The 27,092-nt window shown below is 35.5% G+C and overlaps 1 protein-coding gene across 7 annotated transcripts in view; it reads right to left on the bottom strand.

Annotated features, from left to right (window-relative positions):
* The window catches only part of WDR7 (WD repeat domain 7), a 361,510-nt gene that overhangs the window by 241,379 nt on the left and 93,039 nt on the right, over positions 1–27,092 (bottom strand). For all 7 annotated transcript variants that reach the window (XM_082641443.1, XM_082641445.1, XM_082641444.1 and 4 more), the window contains 4 exons: positions 23,207–23,976; positions 21,804–21,892; positions 7,890–8,008; positions 5,866–5,989 (listed from right to left, as the gene is read on the bottom strand). In XM_082641443.1, coding sequence (XP_082497569.1) covers positions 5,866–5,989; positions 7,890–8,008; positions 21,804–21,892; positions 23,207–23,976 — 1,102 coding nt within the window. The remainder of the gene's footprint in view (positions 1–5,865; positions 5,990–7,889; positions 8,009–21,803; positions 21,893–23,206; positions 23,977–27,092) is intronic.

Below are 27,092 nucleotides of genomic sequence, written 5' to 3'. Positions count from 1 at the left end.
GACAACTGTTATAGATTTCTAAGGAAATCTCATGCTTTAATTGCAGCTGATTCACAAAACAGGCATTAGTTATAAAAGGGGTCTTTTTAGAAATATCAGTTCTTCGTGAACAACCAAATGATTTCCACCTTTCTTTCCCCAATTTTATTAGAATATTTTTCTCCAAAAGATACATACACGCAGAATGCCAGGGAAGACCTGAGAAAGCAGTCAAGTAAAGTAGGCAGAAGCTGAGGTGCCAAAAGGGGCTCCACAAAGTGCTTACACTAAAGCTTGGGGGTTTCTTTTCATCAGAGAGACCTTATTCTCAGCCAATTTACTCTTATTTTAAATTTAACTGAAATAAGTTTGTTAACTTGGCTTTTCTGCATGCCTCAGAACACTGGACACGGTAAATTAGAAATCAGGACAGGAGCTACTCAGGGTGAGACAAAACAGCCTGACAGCAATAAAAATTGGTACCAATTACTAGACAATCAAAAGAGGAGAAAGAAAAATTATTTTAAAAAATAGAATATGAAATGCAAGAGGCATAGCAATCTGGGTACTTTTATGTTCAGGTAAGTCTACTCTCTTTAATAATCAAATGGTGGTAATTTTACAGCCTGGGCCAAAACAACAATTCTGGCTACTGAGAAGATGTTCAATAAGCCAGAGACATTTTGAAATATTTCAACACAAAGGGTTGATTTTTTTTTTAGAATTTGCACCTAGTGATTTTTAAACCCTCAGTTATCTAGAAAGTCATTCCTAACAAGACTGTTAGAGAATTCCAAACAACTGAGGCATACAGAAAAAAGAAGGAAGGATTGCTACGTAGTTTAAGGCCTTTCGGGGGGAGGGGAGGGGTGGAGAGATTCACTTAAATCAACACCCCTCACTATACTTTTCCGCATCCTCTCCCCACCAGCAAACCCTGAAAATACCTGCTTACCAAAGAATGCACTAATATTTAAATTATTTTTCTAGCTACAAAATAGTTTTCCACTACCTCTGTAATATATAGTTCCATCTTACCTTCTTGTATGTGTTGGTCCATCTACATTTGTGCTCAGAATGACCACTACTTTATAACCATCAGAAAAGTGACTTCAATTCCAGGTTAAAATAGGTACTACAGTGGAGCTTGTTGAAAGTCAAACCCAAAACATTTACTAGGAGTGTCTGTCTTTCACTGAACAAAGAAATCCTATTCTGTTTCCAAGGGGGATAAAAAGACTAGCCTAACCCTGGTAACCTTAACACAAAAGGAAGCTAAAAAGGCAGGGACTCGATAAGAACAAAGGATTGTTCTTTCTGATGACATCAATACATATTAAACACGATGTGTTACACATCCTTTTATCAATATCTGAGATGATAAATTTACAAATTAATACTATACCAGCCATAACTGCATAAAATTACAATAGCACCCTCTTTGGAAAAGATTTTGATTTATATAATGGTAGTAACTTTTATGTGTTTAATGTTTCTGAAATTAAAGGAGATGAGCCACGGTGAGCAAGCAGAACACAACGTACAAGAAATAATTACGCTTGTGACCTTATGCCCTGTAAGGTCACCCTGAAACACAGGCCAAAGGAAATCAGGAAGCATCAGCATTTACCTAAGTAGTCACTGCCCAGAATGAAGGGCAAGTGTGGGTGTATTTCATAAACTAGCAGGTGCTTGACCTCGTTAAAAAAAAAAAGTCTATTATCAAAACACTACATGTAGAATGTCACAAATAAGAAAACTATAAAATTGGGTTCAGCAAAATATCTTCCCTTCAAAATAAATCTGAGACAACTCGTAACATTTTACCTTCACCTGCACCATAATACAACAGTTTCACAAATTAACAGTAATCCGTCCTTAGTAAGAACAATCAGTAAAAATTTTTTAAAGTGTTCTAGAACATAAAAGTGGTTACGAATACATGCTGAAGAGTGATAACTCAGAAAATATTTACAATATTTATTTAAGTCACTATCACAAGAATGTATGCAGTATTTATAATTCCGGTCCTGTAACCAGCATAAGAATCACAGTGCACTCATCCCCAAATTTTCAATCAGAAATTAGGTATCAAAAGTTTACATCCTGGGACTTCCCTGGTGGCACAGTGGTTAAGAATCCGCCTTCCAATGTAGGGGACGTGGGTTCGATCCCTGGTCAGGGCACTAGATCCCACACACATGCCGCAACTAAGAGTTCACATGCCACAACTAAGGCGTCCGTGAGCCGCAATTACGGAGCACACGTGCCGCAACTAAAGGAGCCGGTGAGCCACAACTAAGGAGCCCGCCTGCTGCAACTAAGACCTGGTGCAACCAAAGTAAATAAATTGAAGAGAAAAAAGTGTACATCCTGTCTGCATTTGTGAGGGATAAAATGTTCCCTAACAGGTTCAAGGACAGAGCTTCATTATCGGAAGCAAAATTCTCATATCACTCAATTAGGACTTGGCTTTTATAAAAATTTGTGAACTGGATTTTCAGTTAAGGCAGAGTATTGTTCCTTTTTCCTCCCCAGTGATTGTTGGTTTACTGCCAGAATCCCTGGGCAAAATAAATTAGAGTGAATTCTGAGGTGGTGACAATAAGGAGAACAAAACTATAGAAACCAATACAGGAAAGAGAAGTGGACTGCCAAACCGCATTCACTACATGTATTATGTACTGTGCTGTATGCTTTACAAAAAGCTTCTCCTCCAATGCTCTCAACAGTCCTAAGAAAAGCAACTGGATTCTGACCCACTGCTTTCCTTAGGCTCTCAAATGTACAAAAGGCTGTTACTGCATCATATACCTAAATAAAATTCCAGAAGATCCCAGTCAGTAACGCCCAATTGAATTGAATTGTCATCTTAGTCCCGGCTCAATCACCTACTGAGTGTGAAGTCAGAGCAAGTTCCTACCCACTTTAGTTACTACCCCCAGACTCCAGGTCTCTAAGAGGAAGGGCTATCACAGTCCATCAGCCCAGGATGACCTTCTGCTCTTCAGGTAAAAGCAGTTTCTGAGTTTCAGACAAATATCTAACAGAGGGACTCTTAGACCAAGCTCGGTCATAACTTAGGAGCTGCCCATATTGCTTAGGCAATTAATGCATATTTTTTAATGCTCGGATGATTAAATTATAAGAAAATATCTGATGTATGGTGTATTTACCAGATGTATTGCTTAATATTTTACCTACTTCAGTGATTAAAAGGATTTCTATGCTAGAAAGAGGCATTCAGTCTCTAAAGAACGCTTTACGCTGCCACTTGCCACAGCAATCACTTCCTCAAACATAAATGGCCGTGGTAGAGCAATTTCACTACAAGCACGCTGATGGCAGGCGTGGGCTGTCCACCAGCTGGCTCCATAACCTTTTGATCCCTTTGGACAGCAAATCTGTCCAACAGCCCTATGTGGTCATTCCTCAGTTTTTGTATGCCTTCTTCTCCTTTCACACATTCAGAATCCCTACTCCTTTAGCTTGACATCCTTTTATTAAAATAGAAAGCTCTCAGTAAAGCAAACTAAGACTAATTTTACACTCAGTCAATGTAAAAGTTCCAGAATAAACTAACATATTATAGCAGGAGTTGTTAGTATGAGGTGTTTTAGTTACATGCAGAATGCATATTTGTTTATTCTTTCACTAAACATACAATTTTAGAGTAAGTGGTAAGATTAAAGTTTTAAGTTAGCCAGCATTCCGTTAATTTATAAAGTACTCCTAGATACTGTTGCTAAATACCAAGAACTTTAATTTACGTAAATGGAAAGGTTTAAATTTGACATAAGAACAATCTAGTTTGTGCTTATTTAAACAGTGATGAAAAAACCATTCTCTTCTTTCCAAGAAAAATAAAATAAAATGGCATCCACCACCATTGCTAATGGCAACTCTCTTCCTAAACTGTCAAAAATACAACACTGTACTAACCTCTCATGTTTTCCTTAGACCTTTATACGTAATCTGTAATTAAGGCTTAGAATTGTCTTTTATTCTTCCCCTATCTACATTTTGGTCTGGTCCCATACCCCCCCTTCTGTAACAGCCTCCCATCTACTTATTCTTCTTGAATCAATCTCCCACTCTACACTAGTCCATTCTAAATAAAGCTGTCTTGAAAATGTTTCTCCATATTTCCTAATTTCATAGTGTTCTCCTCTTAAAAGAATCTCTAGCAATTTGCTATTTAGTTTCACCTTCAGTCTACTTTACAGTACTATACTCATAGTTTGTCCTTAAATTTGAGCATTTATATTCAGTAAGGTTTATGATGAGTTGATGAGCTAATTCAATTTTCCTGAATACTATGAAGTTAATAGCCACAAGTTACTGAACAAAGAGCACCATGCCAGACTATTCAACTACTCAAAAGGAGAGCTTTTTCATCCCAATTTTTTTTATATTCTACAAAATTTTAAACCTATACATACTTAAATAGGAACTTTAAGCTGAATACCTTACATAGAGTCCATATGTCTAAAGACCCTGGGATTTTTAACTTAATTTCCTTTTATTAAAATAGAAAAGTTCCCAGTAAGCAAATAAAAACCAATACTCTCTCAGTAAACAGTCTGTTACCTATTTAGGTTAAAGAATTTGTAACTAGAGTTGTTAATGTGTGATGTTTTGGTTATATGTGAAATATATATTTGCATTTTTATAGATTATAAATGTGTTTATTTAACAAATACATAGAGCTTACGACTGCTTAGGCACTGTTCCATGTGCTTAACAAAGATTCACTCACTACATACTTAAAATAATCATATAAAGTCCTACTATATCATCTTCATTTCATCTGTGACAAAACTGAGTCTGAAAAAAGGTTAAGTGTCCAAGGTCACATACTTGATTAAACAACCACTATAGTCACCACTGGCAAACATCTGGTAGACTTATACCAGTTATAACAATTATAACCCTTTTTTAATCTTATTTTCATTTTCTATCTTATACAATCATGTATTGTTTGTCTTGACATGTATAATGAGTATCTCATAAATGAGAATAACTGGTATTGACAAAAGGTCACTTAAAATGAATGCACCTATACCCAGGACAAATTTCCATAGTAAAAAAGTTTTTTTAAAGATTCATTGAGACTTTATCCTTTTAAAAAAGTGAAACTGATTTATCTTATACACAGTATAACAGGCTAAACCTTTAATTCTGAATTCTTCTTTAGGAGAATAAAGAACGAATTAAATGATGAGTTGGGAATGAAGCATCCTTTTCCTAAAAAGAAAAAAATTATCACAGCACACTGTAACTTTTCTTCAATGCACTTTAGACCTAGCAGCATAATTGCAAAGGTTTTACTTTACAAAAGCTATTCCAGAATTTCAACAATTTTTCCCATGATCTTTTCCAGTCCATTGAAATTATACTCTTTTGAAAGATTCTTCAGTCAAAATCCTTGCTATTTTTCTCTTTTTCAATAGTACACTGGTCTAAATCTACCAGATAATTCTTAAGGATTCACAATTCCAACTTCCACTTGGAATGATCTGCCTTGTATTTGTACTTACATATCAGATCAATATCTAAAAAGTTGGTACCCACAATCATAATAATGAAATAGGCAGAGACAGATGCTAGTGTTAACAGGGTAGAATTTTCGATTCAGGGTTAACTTTATAAGGGGTCAGTGAATTTGTGAATATTTAGATATTTATTTTACATAACTTTTTACAAAACCAAACTCCAAACTGTAAGGATTCAGAAAATGAATGAGCAGAATTTGAGGATCCCCTGTTTTCACCTTAAGGTCAATGACTCACTTTTGGTAATAGGCAGTAGCAAGTGTAAGTGCAAGTTTTGGTACTTTCCTACACATGCAGGAAAAGCTTTGTAGAAAAGCATGAGAGCTCTCACGTGATATGACGTGGTCCATGTACTGAGGTAAGTAAGGAGCCCAGGTATCAATGGCCTCCTTCCGTCCCGCCTGCTCAATTCTTCTCAGTTCTGCTAGAAGCAGGGCCTGTGCGGCTTCTCTGACCTAAGACCACAGAACCAAATGCAAAAAACGGAAGCAGACCAGTGAGTGAGGTGTTTAAACATGAGCAAGTTCATAATGAAAGCTAGAAAATATACAAACCACATTTATTTACATGAGAAATACTACTAACCAAACAATGAAGTAAGTACTAAAGTTGAATAAACTGGATGCAAGCAAATCAAAGATTTTCACTTAAAAATACTTTAACACGAATAATGTTTGAACGTTTAATCAGTTTGGGGTTTGAAACTTCATTTTCCAAGGCTTGCACAAAAATATTCTTGTACTTTAATTTGGCATTTTCAATTTTTTAAATTTCCATATAAATATTATTGTTAAAAAATCACTGTTAGAATTATTAAATGTTTTCTCTTTCAGCCTGAAGAAATTTAACCTTGTCTGGTGGATTTCTTTCAATTATAATGCTAAATAGATATTGCTTACACAAACATATATGTATTAATCCACACAATTCACGTATACCTAAGACTGGCTTAAACAATTTGTTTTCTACAAACAAGCAAATATACTCCTATGAAATGGCATTAATTCTATAAAAGGAAACTATTTTTCAAAATTATATTATCTCAATTTTTCTTTCAATATGGCACACACTTTTATGTTGAAGTTTTAGTTTAGTTTAGTTTTATTTTGGCCAAAGTGCCACGCCCACTGGTTCAAAGAAGCTAGACAACTGTCAAGGTATGTACCAATCAATTTATTGAGTATTTATAATTGAAAAGATAACTCGGTAGCATCTGATAAGAATTCAAATAAAAATTGTTTTTAACTATAACTAACTTTTGAAGTGAATTCAAACATTATTCAAATGCAAAACCATGAAAATTTCAGTATGCTGCAATTCCACTTGGAGTTGAGGGAAGGGAGACCAGGAAAGGGACACGATGCTATTTAAATTTGGTAAATTAAAACTTTTGAATGACATAAACTGTTATAGCTATATGGGTCAAATACTATAATAAGCAAAATCTCCATAAAACATTTCCAAATCCCTGGTGATATTATATTCCAAGGAATATCTAATACCACACAAGTCCATTAACACAAAATAACAGCTACCATTTACTGAGCTCCTACCATGTGTCAGGCTCTGTACTTACTGTGCTACTTGCATTATCTTATTGGATCCTGACAGCAATCCTGTGAGGAATATATTATTATCCCCACTTTACAAATGAGCTTCAAATAGGTTAAGTACATCGCCTAGGGTCACAAAGTTAATAACTGGCAGAACTGATTTTTAAACCCACGTCTCTTCTAATTCCAAAGACCTTCCCCTTCTATTATAACACAGGACCTTCCACTGGACTATGGTTATTCACTTAGAATTTGATCGATGTGATTATACGTGAACGTGCAATCTGGGGGGAGGTGGGTTGTATGTATGTGTGTGTGCATGTATGTGTATGATCTGTACAGAAATCGATACTTAAGAAACTGTTCCATAAGTATATAAAACTTTTGATCAAATACTCACTAGATTAAAAAAAGAAGTAAACAAATATGCAAGTTGAAACATTACTGTTTAGAATCACTGGATCCATATTTTCTATCACATAATAAACAGGTGATAAGAAGTCAGATAAAAATAACATTTTGGGGCTTCCCTAGTGGCGCAGTGGTTGAGAGTCAGCCTGCCGATGCAGGGGACACGGGTTCGTGCCCCGGTCCGGGAAGATCCCACATGCCGTGGAGCAGCTGGGCCCGTGAGCCATGGCCGCTGAGCCTGCGCGTCCAGAGGCTGTGCTCCGCAACGGGAGAGGCCACAACAGTGGGAGGCCCGCGTACCGCAAAAAAAAAAAAAATTTTGTTTCAAATTTACACTTGTCCAGTGCTTTTTTGATGTTTTTGCTTTCTATCCACATCACCTCGATCTTACCTCCAAGCATCGGTCTTGCCACCTCCGAGCCAGCATCTCTAGAAGCGGGGGCCTAAATTTGTCCAATCCCAGCAGGTCTGGCAGCATAACACAATGCATCGCAGCCAACTGACTCCATCCTGTTAAAATGTAATATATTATAAACACTTTGGTATTCCCCCTAATTCAAATATTTTTCTGCATGTAAGTATACCAAACCTAAACCAAAAAGGGGAGATCTGCTCAATTATGTTATGATTTCAATTTATTACTAGATATTTTGTATAAAGATATAACAAATGTATTTCATTTCTAAATGTATTTCCTCTCAAATTTCAGCTCTAAGAACTCTAAAAGTTTTAAAACAAATAAAAATAAATTTCCACATTAAGTATATACGAATTCCACAAGAAAAACACATTTCTTAACATTCCCTCTAAAATAAGACATATATTCAGGTTTAGAAAAGCACAGAAATAGACACATACCAGAGCTCTAGATTTGAACCTACTGACAGTTAAAAGCGCACTCACACAGATATCCAAAGATAAGTTCATGTCACTTAAGGCCTGGCCATCTGGTATTACCTTCATATCAGTCAACAGAGGTGTTTTCTATTCTCTGCCAGAGGGCCTTTAATTAACGTACTTATTGATCCCTTTTCTTACAAAATGAATCAGAAGTTTAGTCACAATCATAACTTAAGTAAACTAACACCAAGTTTGAGAGGAAAAAATGAATTCCTACATTCCCCAAAATAAAAACTTAATATAAAATTTATAAAATTTTAAGTATCATTAACTCTAATCTATGGGAATAAAAGTTGTTTTTTCCAAAATTCTATTCCACAATATGGAAATTGATTATATAAAGACCACAATGTAAACCACTGCAATACTTAAAAGTACTAGTATCCAGACATTCTCAAGTAATCATTTCCACCCTATTTTAAAAGTGTTCATATTACAAGGTGAGTTATCTGTGACCACAAAATTTTAGCAAATCAGTGTTCTGAAATAATCTAAGCTGTAGTAGTCTAAAACAACAACAACAAAAACCCTACCATAAAACTCAAAATGATTATTGGGATTGCTAAAGAGGGTGTGAGTGAGAGAGGGCGAGAGAGACAAGCCACCTATGTAAAGATTCACCCTTTCAGTAAGGAAATTCTCAACAACTAAGAATATATAATTACATTAATTAAGGTGATGAGCACACATATCTTAGGTTATAATTTATTTTCAACAGAGGAATATATATACATACATATACATACATACATACACACACAAATATATATAAACAAATTACTACCTAGTAACTTCTTAAATGTTTTAATGTCTCATAAAAGTATGAAGTGTATTTATGAGCTAAATTTTAATATGAAGATGATTCTCACCATGGTCCAAAGTCAACAGCTTGTTTTTGAATCAACGAATTACTACCTTTCACAATAGCTTAACAAATATGACCCTAATTATTTTTGCTAAAATCCAATCTTCACATACAAACCTTAGTACAGGTCTATGACAGGGAAACCAAACAAAAAATGAATTATACTTTTACGGTACCATGTTTTCTTTCCGAAGGAATGGTACTTAGAACACGGGCTCTGTATTTTATAGATATTGTATCATTCTTTCTGTTTGAATAGACTGGTATTATTGCTTTTAGTGAAGAGTTAGAATCATTCTGGGTTACATATGAGATTTTGTAAATTTACTCATTTTTATTTTATATAAACTGGTGAAGATTGAGCCCACAATGAAGAGACTGGATATAACTCACAGCTCACAAGTTCCGTTAAGCTTCCAGTCAGTATCAATAATCCTAGATAGCTCTTGGGGAATAAAGGTTTGTAGATTCCATTAACATTTTCAGAGCTCCAAAAATACTTTCCCCTCTAACCAGGGCACATGTTGTGTACAGAGAATAAAGAGTGTCTGTCACAGAGTAATGATACATGTAAAATAAATTAATTAGCTCTAACACCAGAGATCACATGGCAAACATCATCATGAAAACCAACCCCCTTTTTAACGCCTATTTCATATCATAGATTAGCATCTTTGCACTTCTTTAATAGCATTCTAGATTACAGGAAACATGGTTTATACCAGCCAGGAATAACATTACATTTTTATAATCGACCCTTATCACTGACATTAGCAAATCAAGTTATAAAATGGAAACTTTAGGATCTCACACATAACAAAGCAGATGAATGTATAAATTAGATAAAAAGAACATATACTAGAATCAAGCACAGATTGAAAGAAAGTTGTTAGAAAGTTGAGAGAGAATACCTTCATTTACTAAGAAACAGGTATGTAAAGCAGGAGTAGAAGCAGGGTCAGAGCCAGAGTGATCAGCCTCAGACCGAGCAGAAACGACAGGTGCAGCAACTTGCAGCAGAAAATAGAAGAAATAAAAGAGGAGAGAATTGAGATACAGTGGTTTCTGAAAAAAAGCTCAGTGTTAGTGAATACTAAAAAACAAAGTTGGCAAAATATAGTAAACGTAGAACTGAAAAATGATGTTTTAATCAGAAAGGTATGATTATTAAGGATTATGGCAGTAAAATGATATATTTTATTGAATAGCAATCACAGTGTAGTTCAAACCAAAATCTATTTATAGTTGAATGATGTGTTATCTAATATAAAAAGAAGTTCTAAAACAACTAAGGCTACAATGAAAAAAATGACAATAAACATATTAAGAATTCGCAAAAATGTAATTCAATTTTTAAAGTGTATCACATGATGAAAAGTTTATTTTGGTCTTCGGACTGTCAATTACATTTTTTTCTAATAATTTATTTCCTAACATTATGCTTAAATTATTTTGTAATCTCTCAAACCAATATTCACTGAGATCATTTCAATTTATTACTCATTTTATAAAAACTCAATTTAAATTATACCAACTTGTAAAATACAACTTTTAAAATATAACAATTTAAAGTTAAATTAAATATACTTAACTCGTTAGAAGACTCCTAACATAGCTCCATTCTTCAGTTTAAAAAATATTTTTATGATACAAATGCTTTATATTCTAAAATTATTACTGTGAATGCTATAATCCTTATAGAATAGATGGAACAACACCCACCCTCCCCCCAAAAAAGTTATGTTCCCAGGAAAATGTTCAGCTTAAATTATCACATGAAAAGGCAAAAGGACCGTATGGCACACACATTCTACAACTGAAGGTCAACGTTAAGATTTAGAGGTCACCATTTGACACTTCCTTCCTATGGAGAAATTACCATATGTCATGCACAAGCATCTTCAAATTAATCCCTCTCCTTTCTTCTGTCATTGAACAGCAATAGGTTTGGGCTCCTGAACAGATTAAGCATTGTCTGCTGAATGATATGTTTGCTTTTCATGCAGTGAAGTTCTTTTGTAACTACAGGACAGTTGCATGAAAACAACTTTTCATAATTTCCTCACGAATGCATCATAATGTCAATCAGACACGTGTGAGGTAAACCGGAGAACTAAAAGAAGTATATGAGCAGTAATACAAAACAGGAAATCCAACTCCATAAACCCTAAGAAGCACCTCTTGCACACATGAAAATTTTATCTGGGAACTTATCATTCTTTTTATTATAACAGACCTGTTTTTTGTTCCTTATGAAATTACAAGTACTTTATAATGTTATACTTATGAAAGGATTAGAATTACTCTCAATTGTATATTTCATAAGATCTAAGAATTCCATTGTAATCTTGCAAAGAAATCCACAATATTTCTACTTATTCTATTGAATAATTTCTCATTTTTAAATCATTTTAAAATACAAATTCAGTAATTATGGCCTATAAAATATTCAATGCCCCATGCAAAAAGTTGGTAAGCCTTTGGTGGCAAGGAGTAAATTTACAGGTTTTAGCTTTCATGCCACCAAAATTGTTGAGTGAGTTCCTCTGGTGGTTTCCAACAGTTGGGGGTTTTCTATAATTTCACTTTAAATAAAGGAGAAATTATTATTCTTGAAAAGTCTGGGTTAACTTCGTCTGACTTTATCATTAATTCTGAAAGGACACTAGAATGGTAAGGTGAAAAAATTCAATACAAACAAACCAAAGTTTAGGACTGAGTGATCATTCCCCTAGCTAGGTCAAATAAGGAGTGGGATTAAACTATAATGTTTTCCCTAAATCACAAGTCGAAAGAAAACTAGAAATGCTACTGGCAAAACTGCTAGAATAAGAATATGTCTTAATAGAATAATGTTCAATATATATAGCTTTATTTGTAATGAGAGAAATAAACAGATGCTCTGAGTATTATATTTCTGGGGTCCTGTTTAAATGGTATTGCATGTAGAAAAAGCCTTTTACACTTTCCTTTAATAAATTCTCTGGGCACTTAAAATGAAAAAAAATACTGTAATAGAAATCAAGGAATCAGATTTACTATGCTTTAAAAATCTCTGCATCATCATCAAAAAATACTTTATTCAGACTACCTCATAACTGAAACTGAAGAATCTAGAACTATTTTCATAATTCATAGAGAATACTGAAATTAAACTCTACTACAGCTTTAAAAACTGTCCACATATAGAAAAATCAGCAATAGAAATTAGAAGAAAAAAGTACACTACCATAATAAAAAGCTCAAGATTTAATGACACATAATAAATCTGAATAAGTTATGTACGGCACTGAACATCGAAGATTTATACCATAAAACATAAGCAAGCATTCAATTTCTTAAAATAGAAAAGCTGCCATGTCAACTTTTTGCTCCTCTTACCAATTTGCTCCTCTTATTAAGGATCAGTAAAACACAAGGGAAAATAGTCCCAGCACAGCTTCAAAATGGTGACAGAACTGACACAAGTTCTCTTATTTTACCTGAGAAAGTTCTTTAAGTAATGTTGCAGCTAAGAGCCTCTTCACAACGGCTTACTCTCACATGAAAAGACAGATGAAGATAAACATGTGTGACAACATATATGTGCACACATATGCTCTTTAAATGGCATATATAGAAGTACTCAAAATGACAATAGCCATGGTTTCTGTCTTTGAACAGGTCTACCTCAGTCTTCATTTGAAATCTAAATCTAAGCTCCATTTTTGCCAATCGCCATTGTGATATGAAAAATCTATATAGGGAAGAAAGCAACATACTTTTGGTAGCAAGTGCTCCCTGCATATTGGTCTAAACCTCATTACCCTCCCGGCAGATATACACAAATAGCCCTCTCAATACACTTTTCAGAAGAAAAAAAAAGATAACCTAGAAGGTACAGAAAACCAAATGCAATGCTGAAAAAGGAAGTTTTTTCAAAGCTAAACACTAAAAGGATAAATAAAATTATTTTACAATGAATCACTTTATCTAAAGTGTTATATGAGAATCATGAAGCTTTGAGAGGGAGAGGATAGAGGAGGGGAAAACATGAGAAAATTAGAAATGAGGAAACAGAGTCAATCACCATGTACTTAATACAAAGGCCTTCCGCACTGGGTATGCCATCTAATACAGAGATCTTAGAGCAACATCTGCCTTTCTGTAAACTTCTTTTATGTCTACACTTTTATCTTAGGTAGAGAGGCATTCTCATCATCTTTTAAATCAACATGAAGCATTAGGATAAATCATTAACCAAACATCATAAGGAAAAAAGGATATCCTTAAAACACGTAAAAGAAGAGCACAAATAGCTAAGGGCGCTAAGGGAACACAAAGCTCCAGGAAGTAGAAAGGATGAGGAGCTACCATAAATCAGAATGAGTAAACAGCCCAAGATGGTACTCTGACAAACAGACAGATAGGCATCAAGGCAAAATATGAAAGTGTTGATAATGTTTGAAAAATACAGTAACACTACTTAGCCTCTAGATCACCACTGGATTACATAAGAATTGGAGTAAGTTCAGATGGAGTGATAGTTTTATGTTGGCCTATAACTTCAACCAAAGAGTCAAAAAAAAAGAAAAACCAAAAGAAACACAACCTTTTGTAAAAGGTCTCCATTAACATCCAAAATAAATAAATGAGCAAGACAAAAACCATGTGGAGAGAGTTCATTATAGTGAAAGATAAAATTATAATATAAAGACTAACTTGAATTAGACATATGAAGGCTATCAAAATTTTCTTTCATTTGATTAATGTAATCAGTGCCTACTCCATGCCAGGTACTAAGCTAAGCATATAAAAACATAAAGATTAGACCAAGATGCTGCTCTCAAAGTACTCAGAGTCTGGTAGGAAAAGCAAATAAGCAGCCAAATAAAACCATAAACTCCCCTCCTCTGGATCTCCTCCACTAGATATAAGCTCCCTGAAGGCAGGGATCTCTTGTCAGCCCTTACAGCCTCAGTTCCTAGTTATTGACATATTGACTCTAGAAGCATAAAGAGTAGGTATCTATAGATTCATTCAATCAACAAATATTTACTGAGCTCCTTCTATGTACCAGCCACTGTTCCAAGCACTTGTGATAGATCAGTGAACAAAAAAGAAAAAACAGCCCTGCCCTCTGAGCTTCCAAAGCAGACCAAAGTTAGAGCCTCTGCAACTAAATTATAGCTATAGCAATTTTTTTAAAGGGTACATAAGTTCAAACACAAAATTTTAAGGCGATTCGCAGGCCCCTTCATTAGCCTGGCATAGGTACTCCTGGTTTTTTGCTATAGATCCTGGAAAAGGATGGTGAGTAACTATTGGTTATAATTTAGGAACAACTACCTCTTACTTCTAAGTTTAGACAACCTAAATTGGATCCACTTCTTAAAAATAAAATTGCAAATAATGTAACATAACTTTAAATCTTTAAGTTGCCTAGACTTAGCTCCACACCTACCCCTGAGTAAAGATGTAACTACTAACATAAAGATATGGTCACAGTCAAGATACGCACAAGAGGCACAGACCAAAGACTTTCACCATGAAATTACTGAATTGATAAAGAGAAGTACAATATGTCAGAATATAGAAAAGCCTAAAGCCATGGGCAGACTCAGGGATGTATGACCATGAACAAAAATTTACTTAGTTGACATCTCTGATCCCTTCCTCAAGTGAGATATTTTATAAACTGCAAAACAAGTATCTAATAAATGAATACTGCCTCTATCAAAAAGTACGACTGTCAGTAAATGTTAATTATTGGAAAACACTGAATTAACAAGCCAACTGCTAGACAAAATAAACTTCTTGTGAAGAAATTATTTGCCCATGAAATACCCTGATATTGTTTAGGAGAAATTATGTCAGCAAAACTATTTATATCATTTTTATTCTCAGACCCAAATGCCTGTAAAAGGTCCAATTCCCAGCTAAAGTCTTTATTCCATATAGATTATTTTGGAGCTGAACAAGTATTAACCAACATAAAGTGACAGTTTATCAAAAAGAAGCATATTCATGTTTGCAATCCAACTTGAAAATAGATTGTGAGTCAATGTGGGCTACAGTGTGAGTTAGGAAAAGAAAACATAAGGAAAGATGAAAATGTTTAAAAGAAAACTAATGTAAAAGAAGTCAGAGTAGAGAGATGAGACTAAATAATACTCTGCTGAAGAGCAGTCAAGGAATCAAAGCCCTTTATCTGTACAGCACCACCTCCTACCCTACATTGGTTATGTTTGTGTGTTATGTTCGTGTGTTCGTGTGTTATCTTCTAAATAGACATATAGTATTCAAGACAGTATACATTAGAGTTGTTTGGAGGAAAAACAAAAGTGCTTAACAAATATATGTTAAAGAAATATTACATTTCAATATTCAAATAGAAAATGAGTTTTATAATGCCATCCTAAAGCATTTTACTATGTAATTCTCAGTATAGATTGCTAACCTTCATTTACTTTATAAGACAAGCATCTGTGCTGTTCCAAATGGAAATTCCTAAATCTATCACCTTAAGTAAATGCTTTAGAAAAGGACAATTTTTAGTTCCTTCTTCGCTGCTCTCAAGATTCAAGGCTTTTCCGAGAGGAGCAACATTAAAGCACTCCAACCTTAAAATCCTCAGATCTGGCCAGGGGGGCAAATTCAATACCATCATGGCGGTGAAATATAGAATGCATCGTTGATCAATAAGAAATAACAATTCTAAAGGTTTATGCACCCAATAAAGAGAGCTTCAAAATATATTAAGCAAAAACTGATAGAAATGCAGGGAGGAATAAACACATCCACAACTGCTGCAGAATTCAATACCCTTATCTAAATGATAGAACCAGTGGGCAGAAAAATCACCTAATATATGCTAAACTTGAATACTCTTAAGCAACGTGACCTGACATTTATGAAACACTCCACCCAACAAGAGCAGAATACACAGTCATCTGAAGTGCACACAGTATACTGACCAAGAAAGACCATACTTAGGGCCATAAAACAAGTCTCAATATTCAAAGAATCCAAACCATACAAAGTATATTATCTGACCATAAATTAGAAATCAATAGCAGAAAGATCCTTGGAAAGTTCCCAAATGTTTGCAAATTTAACTCAATAATAAATTACCCAGGGATAAAAGAAAATGTCAAAAGAAAAAGTAAAAGGAAAACATATCGAAATATGTGGGATGCTACTAAAGCTGTACTTAGGGTAAATTTGTAGTGCTGACTGCCTATATTAGGTAAGAAGAAAAGTTTTATATCCATGACCTCAGGTTGTACTCTAAAAAAATAAAAATAAAAAATACAAGCAAATTTAAAGCAAAACAAATGAAATAATAACAAGCAAAGCAGAAATAAATGAAATAGAAAACAGAAGAACAACAGATTAAAAACTGATGAAACCAAAAGCTGGTTAAGAACTATAAAACTGCTAAGTTACTAGCTAGACTGATCAGGAAAAAAGAGAAAAAACATAAGTTATGAATAACAGAAATGAGATAGGGGATGTCATTTCAAATTCTACAGATATGATATTGAAAGGAAAATAAGAGAATATTAAACAACTTTTTGCCAATAAATTTGACACAAATTACCAAAGTTCACCCAAGATGAATTAAAAAAAAAAAAACCTAAATAGCTCTGTATCTATTAAAGCATTTAAATTTGTAGTTAAAAAATCTTCCCATAAAGAAAACCCTATGCCCACATATATTCACTGGTGAAACAGATCAAACAAGTAAAAAACAGTATCAATTCTACACATGCCCTTCCAGAAAACACAAGAAAAGGGATAACATCCTAAGTCATTCTGTGAGACCAGCATTATCCTGTTACCAAAATTGAACAAACACATTATTGAAATGAAAAACTCTAGACCAAAATCCCTCATGATCATACACATAAAAACTCTTAACAAAATTTTAGCAAATTATATCCAATAATCTATAAAAAGGATAATTCATCATGACCAAGTGTGATCTACCCCAGGATTGCAAGGTTTTTTAAAATTCAGAAGTCAATGTTCTTGGACTTATTGAGAAAATAAAGGAGAAAATTCATTTGATAATTTCAATAGATGCAGAAAAATCATCTGACAAAATCTAACATCCGTTCATAATTTTAAAATTTCAGCAAACTAGTAATAGGAGGGAACTTCCTCAACATCCAGCTCATCTAAGAAAAACTTATCGCTAACATCATACTTAATAGTAAAAGACTGAATGCTTTATCCCTAAGATTGGGAATGAGGCAATGATGTCTGCTCTAACTTCAATTTGACATTAGTAAGTAACCATCAATCATAAAAAGTTTTTAAAAATTAATAATAACTGGACTTCCCTGGTGGCGCAGTGGTTAAGAATCCGCCTGCCAATGCAGGGGACACGAGTTTGAACCCTGGTCTGGGAAGATCCCACATGTCACAGAGCAACTAAGCCCGTGTGCCACAACTACTGAATCTATGTTTTAGAGCCCGCGAGCCACAACTACTTAAGCCCGCGTGCCTAGAGCCCATGCTCTGCAACAAGAGAAGCCATCGCAATGAGAAGCCCGCGCACCGCAACGAAGAGTAGCCCCCGCTTGCCACCACTAGAGAAAGCCCACACACAGCAACAAAGACCCAATGCAGACAGAAATAAATAAATAAAATAAATAAACTTATTTAAAAAATTAATAATAACAGCATACTGAATCCCAAGGAAGTGGGAGAAGACCGAAATTTAGTGAACCAGGAAGAAATATGCATTAGAAAGGATAAACAGAGGCACTATGAATTAAAAAGATTGATAAAGCCCCGGTAAGACCGATCAAGAAAAAAGAAAGTTACAAATGATTAATATCAGGAATAAAAATGGAGACATCACCACAGATACTACAGAAATTAAAAAGATAAGATGTTATCTTTTCAAATGCAAACACGTTTGAAAATTTAGAACTGGAAAAATCCCTAAATATGTACTACTTAATGAAACTGACACAAAAAGAAACAGAAAATCTGAAGTTCTATAACAATGAGAAAAACTGAACCCAGAATTTTACAACTCCCCACAAAGAAAACTCTAGGTCTAACCCCAGCAAATTCCACTGCACAGTTATGAAATAATTAATGCCAATCTCACACAAATTCTACCTAAAAATGGAAAAGGAAGATTCCCCAATCCATTTGCTGAAACTTGAATAACGTAAAACCTTACATAAATATTAGAAGAAAATGTTTTCCTAAATAAAAAATATTAAATTAAATGCAACAATATATAAGACAATAATGCATCACAAGATTGGTTTTATTCTGGAATGCAAAACTGGGTTGTAAATTCATCACATTAATAGAGTAAAAAAAATTATACAGTCACCTCAATAGATACAGAAAAAGCATGATAAAATCCAACATACACTGATGATAAACACTTAGCAAAGGAAAAGAAGAGTTAACTTCCTAAATTATCTGTAAAAGCATATAGGAGGGCGTCCCTGGTGGCGCAGTGGTTGGGAATCTGCCTGCTAGTGCAGGGGACACGGGTTCGAGCCCTGGTCTGGGAGGATCCCACATGCCACGGAGCGGCTGGGCCTGTGAGCCATGGCCGCTGAGCCTGTGCGTCCGGAGCCTGTGCTCCACAACAAGAGAGGCCGCAACAGTGAGAGGCCCGCGCACTGCGATGAAGAGTGGCCCCCACTTGCCACAACTAGAGAAAGCCCTCGCACAGAAATGAAGACCCAACACAGCCAAAAATAAATAAATTTTAAAAAAAAGCATATAGGAATTATCATAATTATGAAATCTTAAAAGTTCTCCCTTTGATACTGGAAATAAAAAAGTTGTTCCATATGATTGTCCATATGATCAAAAGAATCTACGGAAAAGTATTACCTTTAATCGGTGAATTTAGCAAGATTCTTTGATACAAGGTCAATATACAAAAGTCAACTGCATTTCTATATCAGGGGCACAGAAAATGAAGAAATTTAATATCAATTAGATATTAAATAGAGTATTTTAAAAATCTAATATCTAGGAATAAATCTAACAAAAGAAATATAAGACCTCTACATAGAAAACTATACAGAGTTATGATAGCTAAATAAGACCTAAATAAATGTAGAGATATATCAAGTTGATGGATTAAATGAGTGAACCCCATTAAGATAATAATTCTCCCCAAAGTGATACACAAATTCAATAAAATCAAAGTTAAAATCACAATAGGCACTTGTGATAATAATAAAACAGTTCTAAAGTTTATACTGAAATTCAAAAGGACAAGAATAGTCAAGACATTCTTTAAGAAAAACAGGTGGGAAGACTTGATCTATTAAATATCAAGTCTTATTACAGAGCCACAGTAATTAAGGCACAATGATACACAAACAAATCAAAGTGCTCAAACAGCTCAGAAATAGACTACCATATATAAGGACATTATATTTATGACAAAAATGGCACTACAAAGCAGTGGGGAAAGAATCATCTCTTTAATAAATCATGCTGTACCAATTTGGTATATGGAAGTAAAATCAAATCAGGATCCCTGCTTCACATAATACACAAAATTAAGGTCTAGGCAGATTATAGATCTAAATGAGAAAGGTAAAATAAGAAAGCTTCCAAAAGAAAATAAAGAAGAATATCCTCATTTCAGAGTAGAAATATCAGGGTAATTTCTTAAATAGGACACAAAAATATTAATCAGGAATGAAAATACTGATATGTCAGATATACTAGCCATACCAAAATGGCTAAAGTGAAAAACATGGAAAGTATTAAGTGTTGGCTAGGATATCTTACCAGCTATATATGAGAGGTCTCACTGATCTATATCCCAGCTAACACAACAATTTCCATCTTTTTCCCCTTAGCCAGTTTGATGGATGTATATGTCTCTCACTTAGGAAAACATGTTAACATTATCCACAATTAAAGCTGAAGATAAATATATGCAGAAATTCCACTTTTGGTTACATACACAACAGAAAAGCTTATAATATACTCTAAGATTCAAATACAAGAATGTTCATAGCAGAATTATTTATGAAAATGAAACACTGGAAATAATCCAAATGTCTATTGACCAAGAAATGGATGAAAAAATTGTGGTCTATTCATTCATCAGAATAGTATACAGCAATAAAATGAACAATGAAAATGAACAAACTATAGTCACGTGCAACAACACTGATAAATCTCACAAAGTGGCCAAACACAAAAGAATACATACTCCATGACTAACTGAACGCATATAAAATTCAAAACACAGGCAAAACTAAACCACGGTGTTTAGGGATTTAAACTTAGGTGGTACAACCATAAGGGAAAGCAAGGAAATGATTTCCTAAAAGTCAAGATAGTAGTTACCTTTGGAAGAGGAAGGTATACTGATTGGGAGGGAACATGTAGGAGGCTTCAGGAGTACTGGCAATGTTCTATGTCTTGTCCGGGGATATAGTTACATGGGTGTTTAGCTTGTAAAAATCACTGAGCTGCATATTTGTTTTGTGCACTTTTCTGTGTGTATTTCACACATACACAAGTATAAAGTTATCTAATTAAAACTTTTATATATTTTCATATAGACTATTATAAAATGAGTATAAAGGCTTGATGAGAGGACAGGGGAATAAGAGGGGTGACCACATGGGGCTGGAAATGAAGGATAGGAGTGGCATAGAGAGTGGGGGGAGCTTATCTTCCATAATGAGAAGCTACGACACAGCACCTGAAACTAAAAACCAAGCATACCATTTAAGGATATTAAAGTAAGGACAAACAGTCAGCTAAGAGTGCAGAGGACCTGTTCTAGGAAAGAGGGAAGTTGTAGGCATGAAGTTGGAGGCCTATTGTTCACCAAAAAAATCTTGCGGAACTGTTCACTGACTCTTTAAAACCTTAAAGAAATTTTTTGAAAAAAGAACATCCTACAATGTCACCATTTACAAGCAGAACCTTCAACTTAGCCCAAAGGAAAGCTCTCTAAGCAGAAGTGACTCCCCGCTGAACTCTGATTAGCTCACTTGTCAGTCTTAAAATGAGTGTAAAAGAAAATAAAGGAAGAAAAACTCAATCTTTCTTCTATCCCCTAACAAAACAAAAGCTGTGAACAAAAAGTTAAAGTATATAATGACTAAATAAAAAGAAACTATTTCCACTATGGATTACAATGCATGAACTACTGGCAAATGACACAAGAATAGCTATAGTATGGAAATATGAATTTAAACATTTCTAAATGTAGTTGAAAAAATAGACATAACTTATAGACTCAAGATACACACATTAAGGCACTAGCGTTGTCAAGTTAAGGTGCCCCTAATGCATAAAAATTAGGCCAAAGACAGTACAATAAAATTATGTGAAATACGCTCATTTATCAATTTCTAAATAAATCTGATTTATTTTTAACTAACATCTTAATTATCCATATTTACATCTGGAATATAACAACTTTTCTCTATTTAACAATCTGAGACAAACAAAATGTTATGATTATACATTAGCTATGCCTCCTCAGTTTCTAGAGCTGAAATGTCATGTCAATTACTTAATAAGATTTAATTTTACCTTGTTTAATCTGTCCTTGCACAATATTACTGGAAGTTGGAGGAGAACCCCTTGCCTTAGAAAGGTCTGGGGTGCCTGGTCTAGGTGGCCTTTAAAAAGAAGAAGAAAATACATGTATATATACACATTCATAGTTTCATAATTCCAGAGCCATTTAAAATATTAAGCTTTCTAGTTCCAAATGAATTGCAAAAGAAACACATAACAGAACATTTTCAATTTGCTGTTCCAAAAAGATAGGGTTTTTTTGTTTTGTACCTATTAACATTTTCTGTTTCAGATTTTAATACAGAAAATTAAATGATTAACAAATAGGAAGTAAAAATTTTACATCTACAGTTTATGCTTTAAACTAGTTTAAGAAATATTTATGAACACTTTAATCTACTACCACTGACAGATAAATATCATAATTAACCCTTCATTCTTCAGTATTAGCATGCTGATATTTCAGCCCACCCCACATCATTGGTCCAAATGAACTTATGGAACAATATACTGAGTTTCAAAATATTCAGCCCTAAAATCTGAAAAAAAAATAAGGCATTAAGAAATCTTCCACTCCACAGGCAGACTGTCCCCTTTTGAATTCCGGCCCTACCATTTACTACTTGTGTGACCTTGGGCAAGTTACTTCACCTCTCTGTGTCTCAGCTCTATCATCTGTAACAAAAGGATAATAAAAGTACCTACCTTATAGGGGTAAGGGCATTAAGGAGATAACATCTGTAAAGTGCTTACAACAGAGCCAGACACTAGGTAAGTGCTACTTTAGTATGTTAGATTTTAAAAAGTCCTAAATGTGGTCGGCTCTCAATAAAGTATAATAAAACCAGAGTTTAAAAAGTTGTCTTTGTGACTTCTGGAAAATGAGAAATAGCAACTCGGGTTAAATATGTAGAAATATTAAAAGAATACTCTCCTGCACTTTAAAAAGTTGTTTCCTCTTTTCCCATTGAGAAATTCTGACTATACTTCTCACAAAATGCTGAAGCCAGCCACTGAACACTTACCATTCATCACGTGGGTCACACATTTTAACCAAATATACAATTTGAATTAAATGTTAGTGCAAACTGTAAATAGATACAATCTAAGATTATATTTACTGAAGAGCTAGTCTATCATTTGTTAAAGCTGAACTCTGACCTCCTCCCTCATTCTAAGTTTTTTTTAAATAGCTACTAAGTATGTCTAAGTATAGATAAAACTGTACAATTTGATTATATTTTAAGTCATGCATGTTGTATTTAAAATTTAAAGGGGAAACAATGAGATGACACAAAAATGCCAAGGTGTATAGAGCGTCCCCTCCCAAAAAAAAGGTAATAAGTGACAAAAATAAAACAGGTTTCTTTTTTTTTTTGAAACATAAGAATAAAATCAAACTATCATGGTCACACCTGGTAGGGCCCTTCTTCATATGATCACCAATAAAAGTTGCATTGGTCATACTCATTAAGGTATTTGCCAAAGATATGATAGACAGGAGATGTTGTGTGGTGACGGCCCGGGACACTCCGTAAGTTCCCTTTCCTACTCCCTCCGTTGCCAGCAGCTTCCTTCCCACTTCTGCTTTCCCGTGTGATAGTTTACAAGCAGCCTGATTATAACCAGGAAGCATCAGTGACATATGACCCCCTCTTGATAAGAGGCCGAACGATACTGTGCAGTGGGGTTTCAGCATTCCAAGGCGATCAAGACAGACTTCATCCAGAACATCGTTCAAACCCCAGGCATGAAGGCAGGACATGAACAATTTTGCGGTGTCCATAGTCAGATTATATTCTAACAGGGTCAGTGGCTTAGATTTGCTGGCCCGGTATTCGGGATCACTTTCTTCCCGCCTCTGTCTCATTATCTCCTCATCCTCCTCTTCATCATCAAGGAGATGTTCCTTTATGTTCTCTTTGATAGTTTCTTTCACTTGTTGGAAGAGAACTGCTGCTCGTTTTCCAGTTAGAAAAGAGCCCCCTTTGTCTGAAGCGCCAGATGCTTTTTGCAGATTCTCTGGGGAAATAAGCGCAGTATTCGGCCTAGAGGCTTCTTCAGTCAGGAGTTGAATAATCAACGCTTCCACATCAAAGAAAAGCACGTGTATGTCCGGGTCTGTTAGGTTTGTCTTTATTGCTTGAACCATCAGGGAGTTATGAGAATATTTAGGTAAATTTCCCTGCAACAAATATTTTTAAAAGATGGCTATAATTCAAAGTATTTAATTTCATGCATTCATTAATGAACAATAAATAATCAAAGGGATTTAAATGCTTATTAAGCTGTCTTTTTAGGTATCTATATCATTAAAAGTAACACACTAACTTTGCCAATCAACAGCATATAAAAGATATGAACTTAAACAATTAGAAGAACTTTACGCTGAAACAATTATAAAACTGTCAATCTTTTTTAAAAAAAGAAAATGAAAGTTAATTATTGAAGCAGGGACTCTTTTTACTCATAGAACAGATTAAAAATTGTTTCAATAACTTATATGCAAATTCTATCTCTGAGAATGTAATACTACTGTTTCACCTGAAAGAATAATGCATTAATCACAGCTACTCATCCTTTTAAGTTGCTGCACCATCAAATTCCTCCTTTTTTACTTTACCTTCAGTCTCTCCCTCTCCATAAATTCTTTTCCCTCAATAGAGAACATGTTCTACTTAGAACATCTACAGTTTATGCTTTAAACTAGTTTAAGAAATATTTATGAACACTTTAATCTACTACCACTGACAGATAAATATCATAATTAACCCTTCAAAAATTATTTCCAGAATTATCACTAATTCTGCTTCCTTTGTATAAACCTCTGCTCTGAATTGAATAAATGGTGTTTAAAGGAAGGTAGAAAATAAATATTATTTCCATCCTATAGCTTAAGAACCTAAGGTGCATAAGCAGTAATGATAAATTTACACTACACAAAATATGAAGTAAAAAAAATAATCAAGACTTTCTGAATTTCATTCCTCTGTTTAACTCATTCATTCCACATTTACCTATGTTTGTGCAAGGCACTAAGGATACAAAGATAAATAAGATGATTTTCTAGTCATGCAACTCAAAACTAACGAATAATGACATTACTATGTAGGATGAATGGTGCTACAAATAAAGGGCAGTTGGAAGGTACAATAAGAAACACAACAGAAAGGGACTTCCCTGGTAGCTCAGTGGTTAAGAATACGCCTGCCAATGCAGGGGACACAGGCTCGAGCCCTGGTCTGGGAAGATCCCACATGCCGCGGAGCAACTAAGCCCGTGTGCCACAACTACTGAGCCTGCATGCCACAACTACTGAAGCCCACACGCCTAGAGCCTGTGCTCTGCAATGAGAAGCCACCATAATGAAAAGCCTGCGCACCACAACGAAGAGTAGCCCTTGCTCACCACAACAAGAGAAAGCCTGTGCACGGCAACGAAGACCCAATGCAACCAAAAAAAAAAAAGAAAAACAACAGAGAAAGAGAAAGTACCAACTCCACCTTGGGTGATCAGGGAGAACCTCACCAAAGGGATAACTTGAGGTATGCAAGGGCAGAAAGATAGCAGGATGTGAAAAAGGATAAAGGCAGGAAACATCACAGGATGGGTGTTCAGGTTGATGACCAAGACAAAGAATGCAAGGCATGGTTCACTGAGAGCACAGATGTCCACACTAAGGCTTTTGAACTTTCTCTTGCAGGCTTAGGAGCCGTTAAAACAGTGCTTCTCTCAGAACACCAGGGATGCTTGTTAAAGTACAGGTTCCTGGGCCTGATATCAGACCTGAATCAATGTCTCTTGGAATGAATCAGAATCTGCCTAATGAAACCCTAGATGGCTTTATACAATAAAGTAAGAGAGCTCCTATCTAAAGGCTTTAATAAGGGGAGTAACATGGTCAAATGTAATTTTATAACTATTTATCCACCAGCAATGTTGGCTGAAAAGAAGCAAGATCAGGATAATGAATATAAACCTGGAGGAAACAGAAGCCATCGAGATGAGGGAAGATAAAAGTATGCAATAGTACGGAAAATGTAGAAGATGGGATGGGTTGAAGGATGCATATGCTACTGTTTTATTTCTCCCACCACCATGCTTAGTATTTCCTTTTTCAAACACTAAATGTGTAATGTCAAACACTATGTTTAGAAGATAGCAGTGTGGGAAGATGCCAAGTTAGCATCTCCCCACAACTAGGGCACCTGCCGGCCGCTGGTGGAGGACTCTGATGCCCAAGGAGATGGGAGGAACCCCCAAGTGAACTGGTAGGACATGGGGGACTGAGTGGGGAGGAGAAGAAGAGACCAGACAGGATTGGCGCCCCTGGGGCTGGGGAAATCAGGAGAGGCAGGTGGGAGGGGCCCTCAGGAGGAGTGGGAGAGGAGCAGAGGGTGTTTGCCCCACCCACCTTGGCACAGGGAGCCTGCTGAGCTCCCAGGCTGGTCCCCTGCCCTCCAAGGTCCCACCCAGGCCACGTGGGTCCTTTGGGGCACAGGAGGTAGGCAAGGGAGATCAGCAGAGGCAGGGGGAGGGGCCCTCTGGGAGGAGTGGGAGAGGAGTGGAGGGCATTTACCTTGCCCACTCCAGCCCAGGAAGCCTGGTGGGCTCCCAGGTGAGGTCCCCCCACACCCTGAGACCAGGGGTTGGGGGCACGCCTGGGCCCCTTCTGTTCCTTGAGCCTAAGCCCCACCCCCAACAGCCCCCAGGGTCTTTTCCAGCCCTGTGGCTCCTGAGCATAGGCCCCGCCCACCACCAAACCTCACCCTTGCTTACGCCCCACCCTCCACAGCCAAGGCATTTCCCCCCTTTCTTAAAAACATTTTTTTTCTTTTTTTTCTTTTTCCTCCTCTTTTTAACTATTGTGGCACCAATATACCTTCTGGTTGTTGATTCATCTACATTTTTATTTTTATATTCTTTCTAATGTATCTGTTAGTTTCGTAGTCTAATTTTATTTTTTACTTTGTTATTGTTCTTTTTTTTTTTCTTTTTGCCACCCCACACAGCTTACAGCATCTTGGTTCACGAGCTGGGGGTCAGGCCAAAGCTCCTGCAGTGGGAGTTCCAAGTCCGAACCACTGGACTAACAGAGAACCTCAGACCCCAGGGAATATTCATTGGAGTGAGGTCTCACGGAGGTCATCACCTCTGCATCAAGACCCAGCTCTATCCAACAGCCTACAAACTCCAGTGTCAGAAACCTCAGGCCAAACAATGAGTAAGACAGGAACACAATCCCACTCAGTAAAAAAAATTTTAAAAATAAAAAAACAATGAGACAGCAAAAAAATACAT

The sequence above is a fragment of the Mesoplodon mirus genome (assembly GCF_964341445.2).
Source record: "Mesoplodon mirus genome assembly, chromosome: 13".
Lineage (NCBI taxonomy): Eukaryota > Metazoa > Chordata > Mammalia > Artiodactyla > Ziphiidae > Mesoplodon > Mesoplodon mirus.
This window is presented reverse-complemented; position numbering and strand designations above follow the sequence as displayed.